This window comes from Triplophysa dalaica, chromosome 15 (assembly GCF_015846415.1).
Source record: "Triplophysa dalaica isolate WHDGS20190420 chromosome 15, ASM1584641v1, whole genome shotgun sequence".
NCBI classification, from domain to species: Eukaryota; Metazoa; Chordata; class Actinopteri; order Cypriniformes; family Nemacheilidae; genus Triplophysa; species Triplophysa dalaica.
Genome location: NC_079556.1, coordinates 3,391,382 through 3,409,979, shown reverse-complemented (window position 1 = coordinate 3,409,979; position 18,598 = coordinate 3,391,382). Strand labels below are relative to the sequence as shown.

At 37.1% G+C, this 18,598-nt stretch overlaps 1 protein-coding gene across 1 annotated transcript; it reads right to left on the bottom strand.

Moving 5' to 3' along the window:
• Positions 1 to 8,752: 8,752 nt before the first annotated feature.
• Positions 8,753 to 17,968, bottom strand: rragd (ras-related GTP binding D). The gene is made up of 7 exons (XM_056768816.1): positions 17,636 to 17,968; positions 15,266 to 15,561; positions 14,987 to 15,186; positions 14,788 to 14,902; positions 13,467 to 13,609; positions 12,127 to 12,275; positions 8,753 to 10,109 (listed from the first exon to the last, which is right to left on the bottom strand). Exons 1-7 carry the CDS (start codon positions 17,772 to 17,774, stop codon positions 9,958 to 9,960), a joined length of 1,194 nt encoding a protein of 397 aa, XP_056624794.1. The 5' UTR covers positions 17,775 to 17,968; the 3' UTR covers positions 8,753 to 9,957.
• Positions 17,969 to 18,598: the final 630 nt, after the last annotated feature.

Genomic DNA, 18,598 nt, shown 5'->3' with positions numbered 1-18,598 from the left:
GTAATGAAGGATTAGGAGGATCATGCTTGGCGCTTGTATCAACAAATTGTTAAAGCAGCATTGAACTAGCTGCAGCCGGCTGCTCTGTTTTCAAATTACAGCAGATCTTATCGAAAGCAACTCGGATGACTTCTGACTACTTGATTTGATAAACTGCACTTGGTTCCAGTCTCGCGGAGACCGTGATGAACTTTTTATCAGATGATATAATGCACACTGACGGATCCAACCCAGAGACCTAAAAACGCAAGAAAGCGGTCGAGTGGCCTGTCACATGCCCTGTAGCTTCCTGCCATTAGTATTTTCTTTCCTGTTGAGAGTACATCAGATGTAAGGCGGCATGTCATGATTGGCACCCCGAGTACATTCATACTGCTGGATTTTCTCATGGAAATTTGCATGCTAATGACATGTTAATTCTCAAGACTGTTTGTTTTCATTTAATAGTCATGAAACACAGTTGGGTGTATTGGTACCAGCTTTTTGTCATGACAGCTTGGTGCCAGCGTACGGTCCTCGGCAGATGGGTGAAACATGCTTGTGACACATGGCTGTTTATCTGTGAAAGGAGCGCTGGTTCAGGCACGCCAATGATACGCGTTCGGTTCAGTGGCTGTATCATCTGTCTGGGTCACGTTAATTGCGCACCCGCCTCTGGCCTCATTTTTGGGACTCTGTTTGTCATCAGGCTAATAAAGGTGAAACACGAGTCTGTGATGGAACTGGGATGGACTCACATGATGATAATTGATGCCACCAGTCACCTTTCCTCAGCACCACATAGACATCTTCTTTATATAATTATCATCATTCTTACATGTGTGTAAATGATGACAGGTCTATATATCAGTCAGGTCGATAAAATCGGTCAATATTTGGTCATTTTGAAGGATGATTATGAAATGTGTTAGCTCTTTTTCACAACTGTGTTGTTTAAGCAGTTCGCCTTAAAATTCGAAGCTAAACCCCACACGGGTCACAAATACATACATACATGTATAAATATATGCATGTTCTTTTAAAACTACTGATTATGTCAAATAATAGTTTTAATGTTAATTTAGACGATGTGATACATAAAAAAGAATAATTCGTGAAAATGCATATCAAATAAATATGCAAAATAAATATGCTACAAGGTTCTTGACAGCAATGCAATAGAAGAACCATTATTTGGTTCCCCAAAAATAGTATAAAGAACCCTTTTCATTTCCACTATATAACGTTTTATGAAACAGAAAGGTTCTCTGGATGTTAAAGGTTGCTTATGGAAGCATCCAGCCAAAAAATAAAATATTCTTTGGCATTGTAGCACCCTCAATTTTAGTGAAAATATGAAAAACATGTCTACGCATTCACACAATTTTGTGTTTATCTCCTTTTCTATCATTTCAGTCGCAATGTTTCAATCACCACTTGTAAAATTATCTTCATCAGTATGGTGACTGACAGACAGTCATCTTCAATATCATTTCCACATTAACTCTCATCCCCATCATTATAAATATCATATCAGCATCATCATTTTAATGTTCCAACACATTTCACCATTGTCAAGTTTATACACAGCCTTGATGACAACCCAAGAGTGTCTTTAAATGCCACTTACGTGCCATGCTTCTGAGTTTCCACGGGACCCGTCCACCTCCTCTCTCTCGTGTTGTGTTTATTTCGGCATTCCCCAAACGAGTCCAGACAGACCACTAAAACCAGTATATGTCTCAGATAAGGCATCATGCACAGCAGGTGAAAAATCTACAGGTGCGTCCCGGAATCCAGTTTAATCCGTGAACGCGACGGCTCGGTGGATGCAGCATCCTTTCGTTCAAAGCGCAGGAATCTCTGACCCTCTCATCTCTACGGCATGCGCGTTCTGTCGATGGTTTAAAAAGCAGCGCTAAGCGTAGCACCAGTTCCGCACCGCGTTTTGTGTTTGTCATTGGTTATCAAGCGCACAGCTGTTCGGAAGCGCGCGGACCCGCAGCGTTCAACACATGGCGTGAGCGGTGCGCGTTTCCCACATCTGTCTGTGCTGTTGCAGGAAAGAGGGATTAGGAAGACACAACGACCTCAAAAAGCTCCGCGTGTGTATGCTTTAAATCTGTAATGCAGAAGTGAAATGCACTGCTTGTTGGCGTAACAACACTTGCACTGGCAGGAAAAGCAGATGCATATGTGCACTTCATAATATAGCCTACCTATCACACTTTCTTGTTTATGTTTGATGTGTTTTCTTTTGAGTGTTATGAATTGTTTACAAACCATTCAATGACCTGTGCTTATGAACCTGCAAGGCTGCAATATGGACAGGTGGCCTTTAACTCCTGCCGGCCCCAAGCAATGAGACCAACCTGATCTCAGGAGAATTTGTAAGAGGTGTTCAATTTGGATGATTTTGGAATGTGTTAATGATACAAAAACGTGATTATTAGAAAAAGCAATATAAAGAATCAGCATCACTGGTAAGAATGACAGGACAGGTGTGAGACGGACCCATTAAAGGCAGGGTGGGTGATCCTGTCCAAAAATGTTTTTTGTCATGTTGGTTGGAAATCCCTTTACATCCTGTTAGCAATCAAGAAGTTTAGTGGTCAAATGATATTTTGCAATTATATGTCGTCTGTGAAAGGCGTAGGACCAAAAAACGTTCGCCCAATAAAAAAGTTCTGGCCGAACGCTGTGACTGGTTATTATTATTTTTCAGCCAACGTATTTTGCGTTCCACTGCACACCCTGTTCACGCAGACATTATACGTCATCAGCACGCTCATTTAATGGATTAACTTTGTTATTCGTTACGTGGATTTATGATATACATTCATGTTTTTGGAGGAGGTTTGGTTTTGGATGGCGAATCGCAAAGAGGGTGGGATTATAATTTCAGCGCCAGCAGGCTAAAATGAGCACCTCTCCAAATCAACCAGCCCACCTTTCACATCCACTGCTTGTAACCGCAAAAGACAAGCAATTGCACAAAAGTTACGTTTTGTTTTTTTGTGGATTGATTTGAGTCTTGAGGGCCCTGTGATGTTTGCGCCTCAAGGTCCCATGTTCTTTTGATCCAGCCCTGATTTAGTGATGTAATAAGCACTGACAGGAACAACCCAGAGACCCAGAAAGTATCACGCTTTAGTAGTCAACAGGCATGTTGCCAGTGCCCACAGTTTCTTCCCATTTGTAATTTATTCCTGTTTTCTGTGGGCTCACATCAGACAGAAGGCAGCTTGTTATGTTTGGCTATCTGTATACAGTAAGACTGCTTGAATTTCTTATGCAAATTTGCATGCGTTTGCATCCGTTAAGAAGAATATCCTCAACGTGACGAATGCAATTTCACGTTTCTCTGACTCATGCATAATAGACCTGAAGTAAATATGTCAAAATGCAGTGTCCCCCCTCTTGTCATTCCAAATGCAAGACTTTTTCTTCTGCAGCTCTCAAGAGAAGATATTTTGAAGAACGTTGGTAACCAATCAGGAATGGCCCCTATTGACTGCATTGTATGGACAAAAAATCATAGAGACATTTTTAAAAATATATCTTATTTCTGTTTATAGAATAAAGATTCTTAAGCAGGTTTTGAATAACCTAAGGTTGAATCAATGATAACGCATTTTTCATTTTTGGGTGAACTAGCCCTTTAAAGAAATAAATTAGGCTATGTGCACAGTAAAATAGAATTATTAAAAATAAACGAATACTTTGTAGTTCTTCCATAATCTTGGCCTATTATAATTTAACCGTTTTATATGTGAGCATGCCCTGCGATGGGTTGGCACTCCATCCAGGGTGTATCCTGCCTTGATGCCCGATGACTCCTGAGATAGGCACAGGCTCCCCGTGACCCGAGGTAGTTCGGATAAGCGGTAGAAAATGGAATGGAATGGAATATGTGAGCATTTCAAACTTGTAAAATAAGATTCATATGCATCATTTCCCTAAAAGTGCTATACTGATGTGTGCACAGCCTGTAGCAACACTTTCAGTTTCTCCAAGATTTTACAAACCCACCAGCTTATTTAGGAGGGTTGGGGGATATCCATCCAGGGTCTTGCCTGAAAGTCTGACTTACCACCACTGCCACAGCAGCAGATGGTATGGCTCGTTTTTTTCATGCCTTTGTCCTCCTACTTTATCTCAACTCCGGTTCTCCTGCCACTGAAACTCAGCTTATCTGGGATTTCACAGCAATTCATCGCTGCCACGCCCCAGCTCCATATCCACTTGATGCCGGCGACTGAGCTGGAGCAAAGCCAGTGTGTCTCTAAAGGATCTGTTACGTAAAAGTTTGTCAGGCCTCTCATATTAAAGGGATAAATCTGTCCCCTGCACAGCCAGCGCTTTTGTGCTGCAGTGTTTGCAAATCAAAACGGAGAGATAAAATGCAATTGTAAACAAAGCTCTCCTCTGTGCTTTTTTAAGTTGTCAAACCTGCTGTGTCAGCTATATTTAAGGGCACATTGTCCAAGTCTAAATGAAGACTGGCATACCGGCAAAGTGACAAGGTTTGAAGGGCACTGCTCATGCACACAGGTGAGATCTCTAAAAATAGTTTCATATCCTCCTTGGATGATGGGAGCTGAAACATTCTTTCAATTCAGACCGCTGGAAAACACTTCAATTGTACAATCATAATAAATATGCATGTATAATGTAGACATTGAGAAAAGTGACATTATGTTTGCCGCAGATCACTTATCTTAATGTATACTGTACAATTCTAATACCATAACGCAATTTCCTATCAAAACCAGCCCAAAACAGCCCATTGACCACAGCCTAGATAGCAAAACTCAAAATATGTCACTTTTGTGTCGCTGCTGTCCTTCTCAAACTCCCTATCTCCATTTTTGGGGATTTTTATTTTTTACCACAAATCATTATTTTTAATCACCCTTGTATGTTTGTCACTGGGTTTTGCAAATCTAACCAATAAAAAAGGATTAAATCATTTAAAATTAAAGTGTTTTTTACATTTTCTGAAAAATTGTGAAATTGGACTAAATGTGAAAACAGCAGTGTTAGCTGCAATCATAAAATAGTGATTTAAATTTGAATTATTTTGAGTGAATAATGGGACTGTGGAGGGATGTAAGGGTCACAGCATAATTACATAATGAAGCACAGAAAAATATTTGACCCCTGGATGCCACCATTAACCAATCAGACTCCAGTATTCCAGAAAGCTACGTAAAAATCATTTTGATGTCAGAGCGGTAGCCCAGTGGTTAGCACTCGAGACACATAAACGTAAGCTATTGGCTCAAGGGGACCCGGATTCGGTCTTACCACCATGTTCCTGTCTGCCTCCACTGTCCTATAGATAAAAGTAAAAAGCCCCCCGCCACAAAAAAAACCCTTTTGACGATTAGTTTGGATAGGACTTTTCATTCTTGAAACACTTAACATGACATAAAAAGGTTCCAATTAGCTTGAAAGACTTTTTTTACAAATCAGATATCGGATTGATAACAGAGTTTATCAGAGAGATAAATGAGTGTGAAATGACTGCGAGTTCGGCATAACAAAATGCAAAAAGAAAGATAAACCAGTTATATAACAATTAATGAATACTAAGAGTTAATTACTTATTCATGTGCAATAAAACAAACTCCAGTGAAGGAAACATGCTGTTCAAAAGCAGCATCAAGCCTGAGGAGAGAATAAGAAATCATCCGTTTATCCAGAAATAAATTCATATTTAAAAAGCAAAACGAAACCGGGAAGTTGAACATGTCATTCTGTGATTAGAGGAACATATTAATATTTTTACAGGCCATATTGGGTTTTGAAATTTGTCATAACAAATCTAAAATTGTACTTATCTTAAAACTTAAAACTAATACATTTTCCAAAGAAATAAAAGTAACATAAAAAGTTGTCAACAAGAGGTGATATTGTCTTCCCAAGACAGATACTTCAGAAAAATGATTCATTGCTGAAGGTTAAATATAGACAACGGTCTCAGTTCTTATGTGGATTTGTAGTTTGCAACAATCAACTTGGATACAAGTGGAATATTTTGTACCAAGTATTATGTGACAACAGATCTAAACCAGAGGAACATGTGACACTGAACATAAAGGATACGAAGAGACAGCCTTCATTACTTTTGTACCTAACATGAAACACTGTGATGTCTGTCAATTGATGCTCAAATAAGGTCTATAGTTTTGTCAGCCTATATGAGATCATACACAGTAAAAAAAAAAAACACAAAGACATTTGGTCTCTTTCCAATAATGTGTTTACTTCAAGTGCATTAAACGTTTTATGGTTCTACCTTCATTTCCATGAAGGTTGTAAATAATGTAAAATTTGAAAGTAGGTTACACAAATGTGAATAAACTGTTAAATGATGATTACATCATACGTTTGCCTCAGTTCTCGAAAACGAAATGGTTCTTAGATTTGTTGGATGCTGTGAGTCTAAATGATAAGTTATCTTTAATGAAGCACTTCTGAATTGTTAATAATAATATTCGGGCTGCATATTCATGTGTCAGCGGGAGGTAAACTCACAAGTCAGATCCGTCGTGTTTTTTCCAACGGTTTTCATTCCGTTGGGAAAACAGCAAGGTCAAAGCTATGCAGGATGGAAGCTGGGCTGTCCTCTCAGAATCTAGGGCTGTTGATCGGGGGCAAAAGTTATGCAACAACAAAGATTACTTTTAAGAGACGTTGGATCTGAAGATGTTCTGGACTTCCTGCTGTTGAACCACAAATGCATAACTGACTAAAACCCGGCTTGATGAAATCTTTTTAGAGAATTACATTTATTTGCTTATCTGAAAGAACTGGTTAATGCTTTTGATTAACTTTCATCAACATCAGTGTATAAGATTACATAAACACTTCTGAATATCATTAAATCAATTCTCATTTTATTCAATGCATAGGCTAATGTTTAACACATGATACAGATAAAAAGTTGACGTGCATAATAATTAGCTATGAACGTTTTCATAATTTGCTATAAATTATTCTGATATGCTTGTGGTGGCGTCCCGAAAAGGTAAAAAAAATCTCTCTCAACCTTCGGTGGATAGGTTCCAAAATTGTTGAATGATCTGCCCACTGCTAAAAGATCAGAAGATTCTGTAGCCATCTTTAAGAATCGGCTGAAAACACACCTCTTCCGTCAGCACCTGACCGATTAAGTCTGACTTCTTTCATTTTTCTACTATTTCTCTTTAAAAAAAATAATAGTAAACTTGCTCTGTATACTGTGGGTTTATTGTTTTTCGTTATCCTTATGTTGTTCCAATTGCTTCCATTGTTTAATTCATTGGTACGTTTTTTTTTTATCTCGATTGGAGTTTTGGGTTCCTCGCCACCGTTTGCATACTGTTTTGCACTATTTGCCTGGATGGGGGGGCCACTTTAGAATTCAGAATTTTACATAATTAATATTGCATATAGAAATGTATAGTCTGTTTAATATTTGACCTGTGTTTCTCTCTCCTTTATCTTAAATGTGTGCTTTCACTGTGGGTGCGAGCGTGCGTGTCTGTCTGTTGTGCGTGTTGTGTGTGTGTGTCTGCGTGTCCGTCCGTGTGTGTCTATGTCGATGTGTGTATATTGTGTGCATTTTGTGTGTGTGGAGCGTTTGTATGTGGGTATCTCTGTCTTCTGTGTTTTCACCTTTTTCTTGTTTTTACAGTTATATGACTTCAGTTATTTCGCTTATAGTCAATATGTCTCATGTACAGCTGCTTTGTAACAATGGAAATTGTAAAAAGCGCTATATAAACAAAGTTGTGTTGAGTTGAGTTGAGTAAGTCGCTTAGGATAAAAGCATCGGCTAAATGATTAAATGTAAATGTATGCTAAAAATGCGTAAATAAAAAAAGTTTGCTTTTCATACATTATTTACATAAAAGAGTGATGCTTCGAAAACAGGTTGTAGTAGAAACTAGTAGTTAAAAAAATTGTAAGAAAATGAGTGTCACCACATGTACTGTACTTCATATCTTACAGACCGAGCTACACGAAGGCTGTTCTGTTTTCACCCAATCTCTGACGCTCTTGTGAAGAGCCCTTAAAGCCTTTTCTTAATGTGAAAAGACAGCTTTGGTTGTGAAGCAATCTAATCCTCAATGACAGCCTCAATCAACCCTGCCAGTCTCTGATTGGTCCTTTCACTCGCTGCTGACTAGATGTGCCCGAGTACCAAGAGTGATGGATTTAAATGACTCTCGGTTTGACAGAGCAACATAGCTATTCAAAATGATGATGTACCCTTTCCATATTCTAACATACTCACAAGAGAGTGGTACCTTCAACTTTACTACCCTCTAATGAGAGGAGCCCTCACTCACAGATGGGTCCCTGTTCTTGCCGAGTAAATAGTGCTCGGCCTTCTAATAGAGATTATAATACTAAACATGAAATTGTTTTACGTAACACATTGTAGTTTCACTACAGATGATTTCGTGTGCGTCCACAGAGGAGCAGCTCTTGCGTAATCGGCTCTGACCTCATGAGATTTACCCAGCGTCGCGAGGCAAAGGTATCCCCTGGGATTAGTGCTGGTGCTGTAACCCCACAGCGAGACGCCGCCCACTGCAAAGGCATTAAACCCCTGACAACACACAAGCCACTGAAATCAGTTACATGATATTAGGCGCCGGAGCGTAGGCGTGTCCACGCACTTCCTGTGACGGCAGAGAACGAAGTGTGTTTGAGTAAATGCGTGATTTCTTGCTTTTCATTTTGTAGTTTAATCTATCAAATACTATTTATGACAAAGTAAGAGAACAAAATTACTTTTAATATTCATTAAAATTAATAAATGTTAAGCAAATTAGTATTCATTTTTGTGCTTGTAGACCATATATGCAGATGAAGAGCAACTATTTACATGCTCTTTGCTGTTACTTTGTTGTGTTTGCTGACATGTTTTTGCACAAGTGAAGAAATAATTTTTTTCATATCTATCAAAGGAGTAAAATACAGAATTATTGCAGGGGTAATGAAAACCATTTTTTCTGAGTTTATTATTACTTTCAAAAAGGAAAATTGCTGAACCCTAAAAAAAGGTTTCACTAGCATCGTGAAAAGAATATGCGTGTTAAACTTTATGAGTCGCAGACCAAAAAGATCACAAATTCTTGAAAATTGTGAATTTAAAAGCTTTTGAGTCGTTCTTGCGCTACTTTGATGTCAATTAACATGCACAACAATGCATGTAAGTCAAACACACATCATGATTGTTTTCTGAACATAAATGCTGTAACAATTTACAAAAAGGATTACACTCATCTGACAAATGGCTTACTTATAGTTTACTCTGCATATAAACAGGAGAGAGAAAAAATATGCTTAACTTTTTGATCAAGGGGTTAACAAAATAATCTAAATATATATATATTAAATGTGCACTGATCAGTTACTTTTTTAGTGTAAACTTTTAAAAATAAAGAAAATAAGTATAAGGAGTTCTCTCCTCATCTTATAATAAAGATTTATAATGTGTGGTGTCTGGATGGTTTCGCTGGTTGGTACATTATTTAACTTCAACACATGTAAAGATAAGTACGTAAGGTTGCAGTTTTATGTTTCAAACACATATTGCAATAAAGGTGCATTGCATCTTTAAATTTTCCACTGTTTTACAATGCACATTTGCTACTATAATATTGTAAAAGCTGTTGTGCCTATATACAAAAAGCACTTTATCAGCATTATCTGATGCATCCGACTATGCATTAGATTTTGTGGAAAACTATTAACGGCCTCCTTCTGTTAAAAAAAAGGTTTCTTCCTCGCAGACAGTTAACACATGGGTGAATAAGTTCAGCAGTGCAAGGCTTTGAACACACAATGTGGTGTGTATTGACATTCTGGATTCCTGTAGAGCAGTAAGTGGCCCTTCAGAACAAGCGAACAATCAAGTCTGCGTGAATCCTTCACTTCTGAGTCACGGCAACAGACTGGACAGCTTTCCACTGCTCTTCAATGGGGATGCAACTGAGATCCATTAGGCACCTTCTGTCTGCTCCAGCGTCTCTGGTTTAGAAGCTTGCGATTTCTCTGCACTTGTAACCGCACATCAAACACCTCCTCTATGGCTTTCTTGAAACAGTGGAAATTGTAGTCGATGAGTCCTGTGCGACACAAAAAGTGTGTAATTAGAAAGCAGCAGGAAGATCAGTCGGTTCCTCAATTGTATCGCTGCACAATCGTACTTTGAATGAAGTTTTTGCTGCCACGCAGGCAGACAAACAACAGTGTTTGTTTTATTGAGAGGACCGGGACGGCACTTCACTTTGATCCAGAGATAAAAAATCTACATGAAACATTTACCAACATCGACATGAAGAAAATCTTTAAAAAGCTGGTGTAAAACACTGCTTGATTGATGTCATCAGAGGCAGAGATAGTGAAATATTAAGTTTGAACAGAAATATCGAATACAGGTTCATAGCAACAGCTCTATTAGCTTGAAGGTTGAAACAGGGAATGTTTAACATGTAAATGATGTGATATTGCGTTATGTTGCACAGAACATGCATGTAAAGCAAAAAGCTCCCTGCTAACCACCGCACAGAAAAAAGTAAAAGGCTGTTTTTAAAGTATAAAGCCCTTCTCCAAAATAAGCGGTGGTGGATTCAGATGGGAAAGACATGTTCAGATTTAGATTTTTTAACTTTTTTTTTATAACTTTTTCTGGATTGATTTGCACGCATTTGAATGTAATACCGACATTTGTATTTATATATCTTAGATCGCGACACATTCCTAATGGTCCCGTGCATGGATATTAATCTTCATTAGACAGCCAAGGATTTCTCAAAATATCACATCGTCTCAGTGCAGCTCAAACCAGCAGATTTTCATGTAGCTGTAAATGATAAAACAGTTTACTGTATAGGCAAAATCTGAAAGATCATTATTATTCCTTTTCAATCTTTATCTGTTATAGTTAAATTACAGAGGGAATTATTACTTAACTGCTAATAATTGTTTGTTATTACTATAAACATTATTATTTAGTGTCTATTTTTATTTTAACATGCTATTTTATCAGTAAGGGTGTGCATATTACTATGAGGAGAAAATTAAAAACAAGTTCACATTGTCTTTGGAAACTATGTGTGAAGGGCCATGTCAAACTCACAGACATGATTTTGTATTAATGTAGGAATTCTTGTGCTTTGCTAAAATTTTGGGTTGTTTCCTACTAACCCAATTCAAAAGAGCCCACCCCAAAAGCCTCATAGTCTCTATGACTCGGTTCTTTAAGTGTAACCCGATGGGATTTCTTCTTTTATCGTCTATTAAGAAAAAAGTCTCATCACTTAGAAGGGTAGTAACAGACTTAGCAGACTTCAGATGTCTTAGCACAAAAAGTACAGAATGAGTTACAAACAGAAGCTAAATACTCCAATTCATAAACCTAAATATCAGAAATAGTAACGGTGATGTTAGATTAGCAGTGAAAATTAAAGGGTTCACGTGTTTTTCTGTGTCTTTGATGTGTTATAAATTGCCCATGCATGTATTAGACAGGTAAAATTAAAGTGTCGTAACAAAAGATGCATTCTATCTAAATGTTCCAAATATGGTGAAAGGCGTTAGATTTCCGTCACAAGCTTGCATTATTCGACCAATCACTACGTACTGGTTAACTGGCCAATCCTAGCAGACCTCGCTTTTCAGAATGATGAGCTTTGTTAAAAATCCATGCATTTAAGAGAGGAGGGGCAAAGAGGAGATACAAAACAAGCACGGTATAAATCATGTATACACATTAAATTACATCTAAAAGAAAAAAAAATTTGTTTGTGATAATATTTGTTTTAGCCGTGTCATATGACTCCTTTAAAAGTGATATTAAGAAGATAAGTTGCCCAAGAATGTTTTTTTTTATTAACACTCATGTCATTGCAAACCTGTGACTTTTCTTTCTTCTTCCGCACAAGGAAGATATTTGAAAAAATGTTTGTCACTAAACAACATCGCCCCCTTGACTTCCACTGTAGATGGACAAAAGCGCTGAGGCACTTTTCAAAATATCTCCTTTTGAGTCCTATACAGGTGACGTGAGGTTAAATCGTCTTTTTTTGTAACTACAGTATCCTCCGGTCACATATAAGGCGGGTCGGTTCAGGTTGTGCTCACCTTTCCTCTCAAAACTCTCCTCTCTGATGAAACACACCAGAGCGAGAAATTTGGTGACTTCCTTAAGATACATGACAGTCGTGTTGTTCAGGTGAATTATGGCCATGGACTCTTTATCATAAGGAGTTCCTGTCTCATCCCCAGTCAACCTAGGAAAAACAGATGTGAACGGCTTTGATTTTGAAAGTGATAAATGCTAATAAACAGTTCTGGCATATTGCCTAAAAACTCAAGAGAGGCGCGCTGTTGCATCAGGAAGTCTCTTCCCCTCTTCAGCTTAAGAACAGACGGGATACAGCAAAAAATAATCTTTAAATTTAGCCTCGCAGAACAGATGTTGATTCATAATGATCAAAATGAACTGATGCCCTGTTATAATCTCCTGCTTTTATATCAAAACAATTTGACGCTATTATGCTCGGATATAAATATATAAATATTTTCACTCCAATGATGCTTTTCAAGTTGCGGAAAAGATGGCGAATAAAAAGAGCTGACATAATAAAGGGTGTAATTTAGGCTTCCTCACATTGAGAATGTTGATCAATGCAAACATGGCAAATCAGTCATCTTTAAAGCTGAAGTGTTTCATTTCTATAGCGTTGCCATACAGAACTGTGATAACATTGATTGTATTTGAATAGGTCCACTGCTCCATCTGCCATTGCTTGGACAAACAGACAGCCCCGTCAAAACCATTGGATGAGCAATGTTTCGATATCGTCAAAGAGTCAAGTTTTTACACATTTGGGGGAAATCAACCGATCGAATGGCTCACGTATGCTGTCTCTGCTACATACCTGATCACAATATAGTCCACAATCACAACACAAAGAATTCAATATGACTACTTTTAGAGTAAATCATGGCTTGAAGTCATAGACTAAGACCACAATTTAAAAAGGTCCGACCCTTTGCCTTCTCTCCTATGAGTCTGATGGTGATGAGGTGGCTCATCTGCTTTTATAGGCCACCGTGAACTGACAGCTGGGCGGCTCGGGGTCAGGCTTGCCTTTCTGCACCTACCGAGACCTCATTGACTCGATGAATCATAGGACAAACGCACTTGATGGTGCCAGAGGTGCCAACCTCTGCACTTTAAATATTTACAGCCATTGTTTACATATCCTGGAGTTACATACTACTAATCCACCAAACATCGGAACACAACCAGTAAAGGCTGCAGGGAAATCTTTGCATGCTAAATTTAATTCGCATGTGCATCGTTGCAAAGAACCTTTGATTCGGACTTGAAAGGAATATGCACGCGGTTTCATGTGGGACCAAGTAATGTCATGTAATTGTGAAGACTGAATTAGTGTGTTCTCAGTGTCACTCACCCGTAGATGCACGAGATGTCAATAACAACATCTATCATGTCACAACACAACTCGTAGGTCTGCATATCCACCGGGCTGCTGTCTGTCGCTATGTAAATCTTACTGACCACATCAAAGAGAAAAGCCTTTTCAATCCCTGAGTTCTGCAATAAGAGTGCAACAGGCTGGGGTTAGAGGTCAGGTGCTTTTCTAAAGAAGAAATGCAGTGGAACATCACATCTTATAACACTTTGAAGTGGAAATGAATTACGCAACCAACAATGAACTGTACAGCAAATACTCTTCTTGGAATAACAACAATCTAACTCTATAAAACCCTTTCTCACAATAGTAAAATAACTGACTGTGATTTATTTAACTTAATAAATGATATTGTTATCTAAAAAGTAATATCCATTATTAAATAGAATTTTATTTAGCTATACATTATATTATATTCTATTTTTATAGTTATTGAACCTTATGAATCTATAAATATGTCAAAATATAAAAATGTACGAAAATATACATGCATGTATGAACATGATTTCTATAAAAGTGAACGGATAAAAATACTCATTATTTCTGTAATACTATGAGTGGCAGATGGTTAAGAGATTTGAGCTTCATTATTTCAAGACACAAATTGTTCAACTCACATCTCCAAAACATCTAATTTTACCCTCTGCTGCCACCAGCTGGCTAATGTTAAAACAACATCTTAGATATTTAGGATATTTCTCAAATAAATTGCTTTCCTTATAAAATGTAATAAGCACATCATTCAATTATATGTTGATAGAAAGGAGATTACTGTACATAATATTGGGATAAATAATGATGAAATGTACTATAAGGCACTATAAGAAACAATTTAAACAGTGGTAACAACATTTTTGTATGTTTTTGTGCAGGTATGAAATGGTTGTAATAAGAATGTACTGTTCAGCACCTAAGTTTAGAGTTCAGTAGGCTGACAGATGAGGGAATGAAAGTGTTTCTAAGTTTGCTGGTGTGGTTACACTTTAAAAAGCTCTAATGCATTTTTAACATGTGCTTGCATTAAACGCAAAGCTCAATGCTGTAGTTAATATATAAACGGTTGTTACGATGTTAACAAATTGAGCTCGGCTCTTTCCATGCATAATTTTTTGAAACCAAAGAAAGTCAATAATTGGCTTATTCTGTCGACCTCAACTCATGTAAACAAGAGAAACATTGGTTGTTATAAGTCACTAAGCAATTACATAATCAACTCCAATACTAAGAATTGGGCTAAGAAACGTTGCTGCCTTTGAAGGACGGTCAAACAGCATGAACGATGTGTTTAATATCTACTCACAGATATGAAAATGTTGAGCAGGTTCTCAAGAGTCGGAAGCTGAGGAATTAGTTTCTGCACGACTTTACTGAAGGCCTCGAAAATCGAATGATCATAGATGCTTGTCAGGTAAAAGCTGCAACGAATCATACATTTCACATCACAGCTCCAACTAAAAAAAATCTAAATAAAACATTGAAACAATTACAAGGACACAAACCTTAGGTGTATTCTTTCCAAACCAGCATCAGCTAGATCATCATTGGCTCGTTTATGGATGTCACTCTGTTTCTCAATCTTGTGGTCGTCCGACAGTCCGTCCACCTTGTGGATAAACACCTCGAAGTTGATGTCTGGATTGACCTTGTAGGCCCTTGTCACAGTGAGGTGAAGTCTGCTTAATGCCTCCACATAATCGTCCTACAGAAATATGATTTTTTTAATAATGCGTTTACAAAGACTTAAATACAAAATGATGGACGGACAGACACACAGATACCTGTGAGTCTATCACAAAGATGAGAGCCCCCGTTCCACGAAATATCATCTCATAGTCAAACGTGGGGTCGAAGAAATCAATCTGACCGGGGAAGTCCCAGATTTGGAAGCTGACAAAAGAACTGTTGGACACATCCTCTCGGCAAATCTTATTGGTGCTCTCCAGGAAGAGCGTCTCGTTGGGTGACATCTTGTGAAATACAACTTTCTGAATGGATGACTTGCCGCTTCGCCGCAGGCCCATGAGTAGGATTCGAGGTTTTACCTCACTGCTGAACGGATCGCTGAACCCAAGAACTGTCAAACACAACAACACAATCAGGTCATATTTGGCTAACCAAAAAACAAGTTTTAGGCATTTGTTTGTAAAATATGAATGTTAAAAATAATGCCATGAGTAGCATATCAACAAACCTCTATTTACTTCATCTAGTGAATATCTAGTCAATAATATATAGACTACCGGTCAAAAGGTTTTGAACACTTACTCACTTATTCACATTTTGTCTTGCATTTTAGAAGAATAGAAACTGTACCGCATCAAAACTGTAGACTATCACAAAGGGAATTATGAGAAAAAAATAGTTTTTAACTATGACTAAAAAACCTAAACAAAAAAAATAAAATTTGGCATCTTGAATATGGTCACCTTTCGCCTAAAATCTACAGAAATTTTCTCTTGCCATTTTCTCAAGCAGCTTCTAGGAGTTCCCAAGTTCAATATGTGTATAATAAAAAGAGTTTATATTTGGAAGTGTTTGTCTCCAAAATGAAATACATTTAAAAAAAAAAATTGTTATCATGTTTTTTTATGTTTTATTGTGTAAGTAAGCTGTAATTTTGTTTTTGTTATTATGGCTTTAATCAAAACAAACCAACTGTACTTCGATTGATATTAATTAAAATGCACAAAAAACATTATTCTTGTTATGTTGTTTTGGAACCAAACTCTTCATTTGCACAATTTTTATTTAGTCTGAAAACTAATTTCAGACATCAAAGCATACACCTTCAGATAAAAACATTTTTAAGACAATAACAAACTTTTCATTTAAGTGTTGAAAAACCTTTGAGCGCTTTAATACTGTTGTTTAAACAAACCAAAAAATACTTTTTTGCCAGGACATTAACCAATAATATTAATTTTACGTTTCTGTTAACACAAACGCAACGCAAAATTTAATATTCAGATGAAACAACTGCAAAAATGTATTCGCATACATTGTGCCTTGTTTTTAGATTTCTGTCAATTCAGTTTTTTCTAGAAGAGTGTTAGGGTGCCTTAAAACGGTCTCTTGTGTTTATAGAAAACAACAATCTGATATCAAACAAACAAATGTACAGTTAAACCCTAAACAAACTGACAATAAACTGTATCGGTTCATTTCCTCCAGCAGGTTTGTCATAAGAAATTTACAAGCATGGGCATAAACTACTATTAGTATCTTCTCGTTATGAACCTGTTTATTATCATACATGTGGCTTACAGAGTTATAAAGTAAGTATAGTAAGAATTGAATGGCTCTCTGTCAGATGTGTGTGGATTTGTGGGCACTGGCACTGCCTACATTGGCATTACGCTCCTCCTATCACGTGTTGCAGCTGATGTGATGGTTGTGACCTTGTTCACTCTCAGCCGAGGAATGTGCACTGCATTTGGAGAGACCAAGAGCCACTTCAAGTCTCAAAATACTGACTTAAGAATCCTGCTGTGTTTATTTATCAGTCTAACTGGGGCATTGCACAGTGCTATTATGGGTTTCATAAGTAAACACTGTAGAAACAAAAATTCAACTCCAGGAGAGACGGGAATTCAGATTTAGGAGGTCTGGTTTTGCCGAATGATTTGTAACCAACTTCTGATTTAAAATGAACCTGCTGGGACACTTTTCCTGGGTCAAGAGCGAATGTTATCTGAAGGTCATATAGTTACACTTAAAAACTAAAGCCCTAAATCCATTTAAGACAATTTCTGTATTACAAAGTCAAATTCTATTCCTGGACTTCAAAACAAACGTCTGCTTTAATATAATATACATATTGAATACATTCATGTTTAGGCTATAACGAAAATGTTATAATTAATACAGATATTGCTGCTACTAAAAACCATAACAAAATACTTTAAAATGAACCATGCATTAACTATGTTATTTGTATTAAAGCAATATTTACAAGAAATGTCTCAATATGATAACTATGGTTAATAAAACTATTGTATTACAATTCAATTCAATACGTCTATACCATAATTTCATTTTCTGTCCTTTATTTAAAATCTCCTTTAATTTTAAGGGAATACTTATGGAAAAGTATACGCCAATTAAATGCATCATTATTTATTTATGAATTATAAGAAAACAATCACAACCTCCTTCATCACAGAAGTCTGCGTCCCCGTCCGTGAACGTGTCGAAATCGTCCTCATAATAATCGAATGGCAGCGCGTCGGTTTTCCCGTAAACCTCATTGTAGGTCCCTTTGCTTGTCATGGTCCGAGTCTGAGACATTTAATATGCCGAGACAGCCAAACTTTTCCACATTGACACCTGATATGCGCAAGCCATGATGAACTTTCAACTCTCTCTCTCCTCCAGACTGAAATACCAGCCGCCTGCTCGAGAAGTCACAGCACACTGAGACCATTCATCACCATCACAGAGATAAGAGTCTCATGAACTGTACATATGAACTTTGTGAAAGAGGAAGCCTCCCTTCACCGAACAGAGACTATGGAGTCTTTATGAAATGGCCGGATTTCGGGAAATGTAGTCTTTTAATCAGACAAAGCATGCATTATTTATTTATTGAATAGTTTGTTTATTTATTTGAATAACTGCTAACGCATTATGTAAGTGTATTAAACGTTATTAAAAGTATTTATATATTATACATTTTATAATAATTTAATATCAACGTTATTATGACCTGCATGTATGACCGGTGTAAACCGCTGGGTGGTGCTCTAGCTGCTTTGATTTGGCACAAAAGTCTACTATGGCTATTGATGTAAATAGCTTTAGCTGAAATGTATCTCTTGATGTATATTTCTGTATACATGCAATTGTAGCAAATATTTGTCAACACTTTTGATTTAATTCCTAAAATGTATTAATTTAGTGATTTATGAACGTTCATGAAAAGTCCAATAAGCTGATAAGATTTCTACGTTTTGGAAAAATGAATGATTTTTGTTACAGGATGAAGGTTTGTTTGCGAGAATCTGGATGTATGTGTATGTGTGTGTGTGCCTTATATATATAATAAATTTGTGTATATGTATGTCTGTACTTTTTTGTCAGTTTAATTTTCTTGTTTAAAAATTGACATTGCT